Source organism: Neodiprion lecontei, chromosome 6, assembly GCF_021901455.1.
Source record: "Neodiprion lecontei isolate iyNeoLeco1 chromosome 6, iyNeoLeco1.1, whole genome shotgun sequence".
In the NCBI taxonomy this organism is placed as follows: Eukaryota; Metazoa; Arthropoda; class Insecta; order Hymenoptera; family Diprionidae; genus Neodiprion; species Neodiprion lecontei.
This window is the reverse complement of record NC_060265.1, coordinates 26,332,126-26,342,216: the sequence shown is the minus strand read 5'-3', so window position 1 is coordinate 26,342,216 and position 10,091 is coordinate 26,332,126. Positions and strand designations below refer to the sequence as shown.

Here is a 10,091-nt window from a genome sequence, read left to right as displayed (position 1 = left end):
CGCGGTCGATAAATTCCAATCTGAAACCGAGTCCTCGCCGGGAATAAAAATCGGATAAATCAATAATTATTTATGCGGGACACAAGAGGCGTCCCCTCGGGGTCCTGGGACTTTTATCAGTACTCGACTTATACCAATAATGGACTGCATCGACGCCTCGGGCAAACGACTCGTTAACATGCTCGAGCTTTCGCATATATTTCAAACACACTATACTAATGAAACCGGTAACACGTGGTAATATCCTCGCAGACAGATTTTAAAACGAATATTCTCAGCCTCCGAGCGATTGTACGATTTACCGTGCGGCGAAGAGAGGAGATTACTTTTCTAAATTACGCACCTCGTGAACGAGTGCAACGTCTGTAGTTCACGGTGAAAAAGTCTCAACCCCGATTGCAGCTTCCAGAATGACAACTCGATTATGTTCGGAGGGTGCAGAGTTCGTTTTTTCCCCACACTTTTTCTCATCCAATGCAGTGCGGCGCAGCTCACGGTAAGTGAGATGTGTAATTTTAATTGGCTGGTCGATACTTCAACCCCGACGACGAATGATAGAAAAAATGAGTAAACACTGTTTTCTTCCAATCAAAGGCTCCGCACTGTATCATTTCCTCTCGGAAGGGAGTCAGCGACCACGGAATGCCAATATTTTTAAATAGCTCGCCGAACCTACACCGAAACAAACTCGCATCCTCCTCTCTGGCACGAACCGGATACATTTGTGTAGATGGCGCGTAAAAGATTCATTCCTTCCTCCAAACTCTGTTTAGTTCCTTCGTCTCGTCTATGGCGAGTTTCCTATACCAACACACGAATCGCAGTATTTCACGCGCATCGCTTGATACATATGTAGCGCATTTTCGTTGCCCGTGTAACGAATATAAAACCACGCAGATGAATTCCCTGTGAAAGTCTTGGTCCAGTGATCGCTGAGCAGATTAAAGGGCGAGGGTGAATTCAAGAAGACGTTTTACGGAAGTTAGTAATATAAGCGGCGATGAATACAAGAGACCTCTTGTCCTTTTTACCCTTACTTTTCTAAGTTTCAGTTTCTTTTTTCATTTTGTACGTTATTTTTTTTTTTCACAGAGAGAGAGAGAGGACATTTTCCAACGCAATTAAAAATAACACCATGCGAGTATAGACAGAAGCGGAAATGCCACCGGTATACGGCTCTTAGACGATTCTTATACTCGTCGCAGGGCGGGCGACACGCGATGAGACGCGATGGAGACGATGAGAAGATGTGAACGTTCTCAAAAATAGACAGTTTTTCTATAGGAAATGCGGTAACCCTCTCTCTCCTTCTCTCTCTCTTTCTCTCTCGCTCTCCCGTCTATCGCGCGGTGTCCCTCTTCCACCAACGGAAATAACCCCATTGGATCCAGTCCGCAGTGTAATAAGTGTCTTTATATTTACAAAAGCGGCGAACCAACGCATACCCGATAAATCAACCAATTATTATTTTTACGCCGCGATGGGGATTTTCGAATGTCAGCTCGTAAATCCGGAACCTACTGCACGCGACACTGCCGAGTATGATAACAATTTCCCCATAACAATTTGATTTAGGATTCTTCGAGCTGCCGGCTCATTACAGCTGGACCACCCTTGCGCCTTTTCCTTCAACCCTCGAAACGACGACAAAAATGATTCAAGGGTGTTTTTCGTGATCAAGTCCATTCAACCAAAGACCGTAAACCGTTATCCTGCTCAAACCGACTATCCAAGGGAGCAGCTATCCTGCGGGGTTCGCTGTACGATCGACTCGCTGTTAATTTTATTTAGCGAACAACAACACTTCAGGCTCTCCGAGGCTGATGTTGTTTTTCACTTTATTTTTAAAAATTGTTTTTCTCTCTGCTTTCATTTCACATTTCACTCGCCGTGATCTCTGACACGAGTTTTCTTCTTGTTTCAAATTAGCGTCCACTTAGAAAAACACCTCGCAGCTATCTTGGCCGGTGGTAAGATTTTTCGATCTTTTTCTTTTCATTTATTTTCTATTCTTATTTTCCTTTCTACTATAAGTAGGTACTACAGCTACGTTATTATAGACGAGTTAGCACCCGTCCCGATGCCGGACAGACGCGGCGGCAGTCAGGTTCAAGCTTTTGAATCTGATGGCTCGTCTGATCTATGCTAATTTACGACTCGACACCGTGCACTTACCTTCTACTTCCATTATTCTACTCAGAGTTTCTGTAAGCTCGCGTCTCATTGTTGTTCGCAGAAGAAAGAGTTCGTTCTAAAGAATGCGAAGGATTTATTTATCACGGATTATCGACCTCTCAGAAAATCGTTTGGTGTAATCCCAAACTTAATCGGTTTATACCTGTCTCTTGAGATGTTTGGAAATATGATCAACCTTTTTTCCCCGCCGCGTACAAACGCCATACATCCAAATACCTATACGCCACGTCGATATAACTCGCTTGCTATAAAAAGTACATATTTACGATCGAAAACGTATTTGGGCCACGAATATCGACGTCGATTGTCATGGGATTAGGTATGATGGTTTGAGATTGAACGTTTCTCTTCTGGATACGACGTCCTCGGCTTAGCTTTTGTGTTCAAAGTGCGGCAAGTACATATCGTACTACTGCATCCGTGGAAGAAATTCAACTACCTGAAAAACTGTTCAGAATTCTAGTGAACTAACCTGAAGGATTTTCTTGATTATCGTATAGCGTATTAATACCAAATTTTATTTTATGCGAATAAATGTCTCGAAGAATATTTGTGTGAGCTTAACCGTCTTGTCAGCAGCTAGAAGAGTAAACCTGCGGCTCGATGATATAAATCTCAGGATAAATTAAATTGAACTTGGGGGCCATTTATCTCGTAGATCGACCATATCGATTCAGGATCGGTAAACCGCATCGTCGGTAGCCTGGGATGATATCCGATCGGGAAAGATCGCCCACGATATCAGCGCGGCGCGGAATCGCTGCGAAGAGGTCTGAATGCACGCGATTGCATCCCCCGCCTGCAGCTTTCGTACAATTGCAAAGCTAGCTGCAGGGAGCGAAGAGCACGGCGGATGGCAGTTTATTCCTGGGACTCTCACTCTTAAATCGCGTGTGTTTTCTTAGCGGATAATAAATCCAAGGATCGTTGACAGATACTTACACGCCTCTACGTTATACAGGATGATTCAGAACTCTCGGTACGACCGAGATCGAGTATCGCGTAGGCGCATAAATTATTAGAAAAAGGTGAAACGGACGGGGGCTGAGAACTCGTCAGATCGCTCGCACTTCCACGATTTATAATTAACGAATTCCTATCCCGTAATCCCAAATACTTGTCACGATAGTCTTTGACTTCTCGCTTCTCTGCATCCGGTGACGAGTATAGGTATCAAAGTTAGACTGGATATCCAATTTGGATCGCTTTTAAATCGAGAGAAAGACGAACGCGCTGTGACCGGGAAGAACCGCTATTCAAACCTCTTTCTCTCCGCGTTTCAATAACAGCCCAACTACCCGTGAAATCCTGATCTACCATCTACCGAGGCAGAGACCGAAAGTAAGAGTGAATTTCTGCGCCAAGGAGGTCGAGGCGAGGTGGTTCACCCAGTGAACTGGTTATAGCCTGAATTCGTAGCAACTTTCCCTCCACCTGCAGTCGTCCCGTTTCGAAACTCCGTGCAACTCGACCGTGGATCTTGATTTCGGCGCCTCTACAGGTCGTAAATAACTCCCTACCTGTTACGCGCGTAACAAGATTCGTTTTCATTCGCTTTCTTTTTAATGTGCACGGTCGGATTATCCCCGACAGAATATCGGCGATCGCCTCATTCCTCCAGAATACCCTCAAGCCTGATCGTCGCCCGCGTTGTATTCTTCGACCTCGTCGTTATCTTCAGGGATTCCAGCGGTCGCGGGTTCCTCCACGACGTTCACGACTATGGGGATGGGTGGTCCAGCCGATGGATAGTTGTCGGCGTGGTTCAACCGCGAAAGAGCGTTATCGGGCAGCAGACGAACGACGAAGTTGTTTCGCCAAAAGCGTCGCCAGCGTCGGGAGTGGAGTCTGGATCGTCAATGAACCCAATACGTTAGTGTTTAGCATGAAGTAAACATCTCCGAAGAAGATTTCTCAGAGAATTTTGCAACCGTGTGAGTTTCGGCTGGTGTCAATTATTGCACATTATGCTACCTGCTCGTGTACCTGCCCAGAGTTATCAGCCAGCCCCAGTAGGCGATCAGCGTCAGTGAGCACGTCGGCAGCATCGCTATTATCATCCATGGTATCTGGTAAAATCCACCCTCTACCAACACCCTCAACGCAAGCGCGCAGACGTAGCAGGAAAACAGGGCAAGGGGCGTTGTTACCAGAAGGTACATTATGTCCAGGAACATCTAGCAGTCGTTGAAACAGCGCGTTATATACACTACGTAATAAAAAAGAACCCAGTAGCGATCAGGCCAATGAAGTTTATTAAGGCTGCGCGCTCGTGTCGATCGCTATATTCACTTTGCACGTTATTCTTTGTTACAGAAGTTTCATATCTATGGTTTTGCTTTATCTTCTTAAATATCAGTCCCCAAAGCGGATAGCGATCGGCCCCCGAGTGCAGCCCTTACCTGCTGAGTAGCTACCACTGTTTTCAGCCATATTCCAACACTGGCGAGAATCCCGTGGCGAGGAACTCGCTTGATGACGTACTTGTGACCGCAAAGTTCACACCTCATGTGCCCCGATTCTGTCAACCATCGTTCGAGGCATTCGGCATGGACGAGACCCACGGTACCGCGGCATCTGCAGTCGCGTTGTGAAGGGGTGAGTTTTTAATCCTAAAATAAGCGGAGACGCGGTGATGCGGTCCTCGGTACGGAGGGGCTTATGGGTATGAGTATTGTACCGATACGTCACAGACCCCGCTACACGTGTTACCGATCTTTGACACCTTATCTTTGCAACCCATCAAAAACTCCGCTCTGTCTACGTATTTTTAGTTATCTAACTCGAGGTTCCTGAAACCCTGCGCACACGGCACGGGGCACGCTAAGTGGTTAAGCGTTTTTTTCTCTCCCCTTTTTTTACTCTTAGATTTTTTCCCCAGTTTCTTTTTTTTTTTTTTTTTCTACAGCTTTCCTTTTGCCGACCATCGATACAAAAGCGACGTTAACCTCCGGCTGACGGATGCTTCGTGACAGTGATTGCCTTGCTCCAGAGACTCTTATCCTCGCATCTCTCGGAGAACCAGTTCTCGAGGAATCGACTCGCGTACGTACTCACGTACGTACCTACACGATGTATTTACACACGCACACACACGCGCACTCGTCCCTTACGCGCTTTAATTATTCTAGTTTCACCGATCGCCATCCTCCGATCATCGAGGTTATCGCTCACTTGCAAGCTGCGATCAGCGGCCCCAAGTAGGCGTACGACGACAAGGTGGATATCTGGCTGGAAACCCGACGAACGCCCTGGTTCTGCCACTCCCACATCGGCTGGGTATGGGCCAGCTGAGGAAAGCCCCCCATGTGGCATATTCTGCATATGTCACCCTGCAACGAGCTGCCCGACGCGTCTGTATAGGTAAGAAAATATATCAGCATAAATCCTGCGCCTCTCGGCGAGTCCGCGTAGTGCAAGACCAATTTCCATTAGACAAATTAACGCCGTAATTCACCACCCACCATCCTCTTGCTTCTGGTCGAATGATTTCTGCCTGGTCTTCGATTGCCGCCCTTCCTCGTTCGACCTCCATAAAAACTCCTCCCTCTGCACCGGTGTCGAGACTAGCTGCGGGTGGACCTTTCTACTCTTCTCACTCTGCCGAGGATCGCTGCAGCTGATGGTTTTCTCTGCTGTGGAAGGGATTTCGAAGGGCGAAGGTAAGCGATGGGGTGATGTTATTAAGGACGGATTGTCATTGCTAACCTATGCAGCTCGCCGCGTGATCCGTGTCATTTTGATCCAGCAGCTCCTGCTCCTCCTCGATGTTGGACATCAAGTTCGCCAAACTGCAGATATCATTGTTTAGCCGAGAGACGATTTTCCGCAGCTTCTGTTTCTCAGTTCTTGCTTATACCGAGAATTTATCACCACGCATGCGGCTCGGCGCGGTTAATCTTTCAAATTTACTGCCAAAATCATTCCCTCGACGTGTGAAGTTGTCAACTTGCTGTTCTCTACTCCTGACCCCTTCTGGCGGCTCGGAAAAAGCTGAAAGAATAAACAGCAAACAGCTGACACCGCGGTGTGACCAGATGTGATCGTTTCTCCTCGCCGAGATATGTATATAATAACGGATTTTAGTCTTTATCGTCATTTTCCAAGTTGTTCTTTCTGAATTTTGTCACAGTTTGTCTCATTTGTGAGAAAAAGAAATATTACAACACGATTGATGGTGCACATGTTACAAATTAATTCGTGCTAGAAGAATCTCGGTGCATTAATTGGAACTCCAGCGGTAAAGTAAAAGTGAACCGGAAGTAACGACTTGATCGATGCTCCCGCAAATTGGCCGATACACGACGGTGCCGGTCAACCGGACGTTGAGAAGCGGACCATCGTCACTCTAAATCAAAAGTTTATTTCCGAATTATTATATGTACAGTGGGCGTTTCAGGGTGATTTTGACGTAATCGTTTTCGAGATCTTAGAGTCGCGGTACTGCCGTCAAGCCAACATCCGTTTAATATTTCCGCAGTCCAGGGGGGTATTTCGAGGCGAGTTTCCGGTCCATTTTTTCACCGTGATTAATTCGTACCCTGAGCAACTAACGTTCCGACATGACTTAATAATAGTTCTCTGGTCGCGGGCCGGATGGCAATACCGTCTTGCTGGGCTAAACCGAACTGAAATACCCGATACGACTCTTTTCCACCCTGATACTACGCACGTTCGTCAATATTTTGCCCATCGATAATTTCACGGTTACTGGTATCAGAAACGTGCTTAGATGTACACATAGGCGGTTCTATTAAACGGTTGGTCATTCAATGCGTACCATGAAGGAAAACTTGCGTTGAATTAGCGACCGGAAACTGAAGTTACCGCACCGCCAACGCATCATGCGAAAAGCAGGTGCCCGCAGAAGATGTAGATTTGCTTAGGACTTCGTGTTCTCTTATTGCCTCTTGAACCGCGGTAGTCTCAATGTTTCTATTTATGCCAGGTGGCACTTCGCGGCAACCGGCCATCATGCGGTCGCCATTCCCCCCCGATGTTTTTTGGTCGGAGATTAATTAAACCCGCTGAAAATAGCGAGAGTGAAGATCCTCGACCGGGCGTCGGGCACGGCCAACCAGATCCAAGCGATGTTAATCCGGTCCTCGTGACTGCATGTATAACGCTCCGGCGAGCAGTGAGATTAAAATTAAGTTGACAGCGAGTTAATGCGCGGTCGAGACTCTCCGATCTCACAGGCCACCATTCATAAGGGGACTCTGTCGGAATTCGGAGAGAGCTTTGGTCGCACCTTGTCACCAGTCTGTCTCGCAGAATGGGTTTTGACCAAAGAGTTGAAGATGGACCAAGGCTACGTCTGGGTGGGTCACGTTCAACCTGAATGGACTCTGGGGTTCATTCATAATCGATATCCCCATCTCCGCTTTCGTCGTATCCTTCGCTGTGCCAGGTTCACGCATATCATATCCAGATACACCGAACACTGACGACAATTAATTACGGTACACGTAAGGTGGTTCGGCTATCTCCTATAATATCCTTGCTTCTATTTTCCGCCCCGGTGACAAACGTCGTCCTCATAAAATACCGATCACTTCTCACGTCTCTATGCAACGAGAACGGTTCCATATACCTTACAGGAAATGTAACATGAAAGATGCAACGTCAGTATAAACTGTACTCCTGGATAAAGTTGACCTCGCCATGAAGAACGCATTTTCTCAGTTAAACGACTAGGGGTGATGATCCGAGCAGCCTGTGGGATGAAATGATAAAAATGGTGGGTTTGACTGATCCCGCACTGAGTGCAGCTGTGTTATTTACATGATTTTAATGAGGCCTATGGGCCGAACTTTTTTTTTTGCTTCAGAATGGTGCAGGGGCAGGATTTGGCCCAGAGACGCGTGCACGTATCCCTAGTCTTGAGTAATGTCAGCTCTCATCGCTCGCATTTAATTACGGTCCATCATCGTTTTGCCAAGACGTTTTGCGCGTGCGGACCAGCGGGACTATTCGCCTGCAAAAATCTACCAGACCTGGGCTATTTCTGGCCGGTATACAGCAGCGGTTATTCGGCTGGCCCTCGCGTGTCTCTAACGCCTCCGCGGCGAGGGTGACAGGTGCCGAGACTCGGGGGACTGTTTCTAATTGAACCATATTTAAATCGTCTTCCTCGCGTCATCGTGCAATTTTTTCGAGCTCGGACTGTCTAAAAACGGTACATTTTAATGTCAGACTAGAAACCCCAAAATCGAAGTCAATTCCATCGATTGATTTTCATTATATCCTTGACTCCTGCCATCTAATAATGATAAAATGTTTTCGTTCAACAGACTCGGACTTGTGGCACGCTATTCTGGGCTTGACGTCGCTCTACGATATGAAAGTCTGCTGTCATCTTCCTAACGTCCGCAGGCACATGGAACGTATCTCCTATGGAATTGTAGACTGGGAACTTTAATGAGGCAAAGAATAAAATTAATATGATTCCCAGGCGATAACAATCCGCGATAATAGTGTATAATTAATGTAATAGTTCAGACTGGAAAATATTGCAAGTGTCATTAAGTAAGTGCAATCATTCACGTAAATATCATAATTTCGGAAAATTCAGACACTTTTAAGAAGATAGCTGCACCATATCATGTGAGATGGAGTCTGATTCTTGCTAAGTGTCCTATGTGAGGGCCGCGTTTCCAACACTGCAGGGATCTGAACGACTTAGAAGTGATGACCCAGAAGTCAAGGAGGGTACCGTTTGCATTTGGAAACATTTATGTGCATAATTTCCCAGGAGTAAGTGTACTTTGGTCTTGTGTATTTGTTATTGTGAAAAACCGACGTCCGCGAGTCAGCTGAATCGGTTCGTCGACGAGCTCAAAAAATACGTAATAAATATGTGAAAAACCAATTATTTATTCATTTAAGTCAAGGTTACATAAAATAGTGACAATAAAATATCATATTTAATATATATCGTATGCAGGAGAGGTACGTTGCACTTGTACGCAAGCCAAAACTAGGACAATGCTTATTACCTATGACATTGACTACCTAAATGATAATATTGTTCATATTCTGCTTAGGATATTGCATATTGGACTATTTTACCCTCATATAACGATCAGAATAATTATACAATTTTTACTAACACTTATTCAAGTCACTTTGTATTCGACTTTGCACTGTCTCGTAACTTGTGAAATTACAACACATTGGCACTCGAACACTGGTAGCAGAATTAAGGCATGTTGAATAAACAGATAAAATTTGGTCACTGTACACTTGTGATTTGTCTTTATCACCTTGCCCACCTTTTAGAAATCAGATGCAAACCTCATGTGTTCGGCGATATTTTTTGATCAACTGTTCAGAGGTGGTTAGCCCTGGTTTTTTGAAATCGTAGATTTCAGAAATTTTTCCGTCTAGAATCGTTGTGTACGTCTCTTGGGCTACTGATTCGACTCTAAGAGAAGCAAGAGAAACTTAGAAGAAACAAGAGCATCAGCAGCGACAGAATTAGTGGGAGAATATTTTCGTTTCTTGACTCCACCTTTTGATCCGTTGATCGCAGCGTATTGGGACTGCGCCCAATCGATTTCTCACGCAACGTAACGTAGGAATAGCGCATTGAAGAATTTATTCCAGCACTTTTCAAAATCGCGAAAATTTTTGACAAAAATGCAAAGGGGTTGACCTTCCTTTTTTTTTCACCAAAAAATTTTTCATCTCAGAATTGATTCGTATGACTCTTTCCCGACCAATTGGACCCCAAGGAACTCAGAAAACGCAGCGAAAAGAGCGTGGGATCAACAGAAGCGAAATGACGAAGGAAAAAGCACCTGCTGAAAAATGTCGAAAATTCAGGTTTTCGTTTTTTGGCTGTAACTTTCGATGCGTTGATCGCAGCGTATTGGGACTGCGCCCAATCGATT

At 45.5% G+C, this 10,091-nt stretch overlaps 1 protein-coding gene across 1 annotated transcript; it reads right to left on the bottom strand.

Annotated features, from left to right (window-relative positions):
• Positions 1-3,824: 3,824 nt before the first annotated feature.
• On the bottom strand, positions 3,825-5,974 carry LOC107218874 (E3 ubiquitin-protein ligase MARCHF2-like). The gene is made up of 6 exons (XM_046744079.1): positions 5,905-5,974; positions 5,661-5,831; positions 5,371-5,551; positions 4,599-4,773; positions 4,183-4,373; positions 3,825-4,044 (listed from the first exon to the last, which is right to left on the bottom strand). Exons 1-6 carry the CDS (start codon positions 5,972-5,974, stop codon positions 3,825-3,827), a joined length of 1,008 nt encoding a protein of 335 aa, XP_046600035.1.
• Positions 5,975-10,091: the final 4,117 nt, after the last annotated feature.

Excerpts from the sequence above, each read along its gene's own strand:
- LOC107218874 (XM_046744079.1), bottom strand. The coding sequence starts at position 5,974 with ATGTCCAACATCGAGGAGGAGCAGGAGCTGCTGGATCAAAATGACACG. Across the intron at positions 4,774-5,370 it reads CCGCTGATCGCAGCTTGCAA|ATGCCGCGGTACCGTGGGTC; the intron begins GTGAGCGATAAC and ends ACGCGACTGCAG. Across the intron at positions 4,045-4,182 it reads TGGCTGATAACTCTGGGCAG|ACTCCACTCCCGACGCTGGC; the intron begins GTACACGAGCAG and ends TTGACGATCCAG.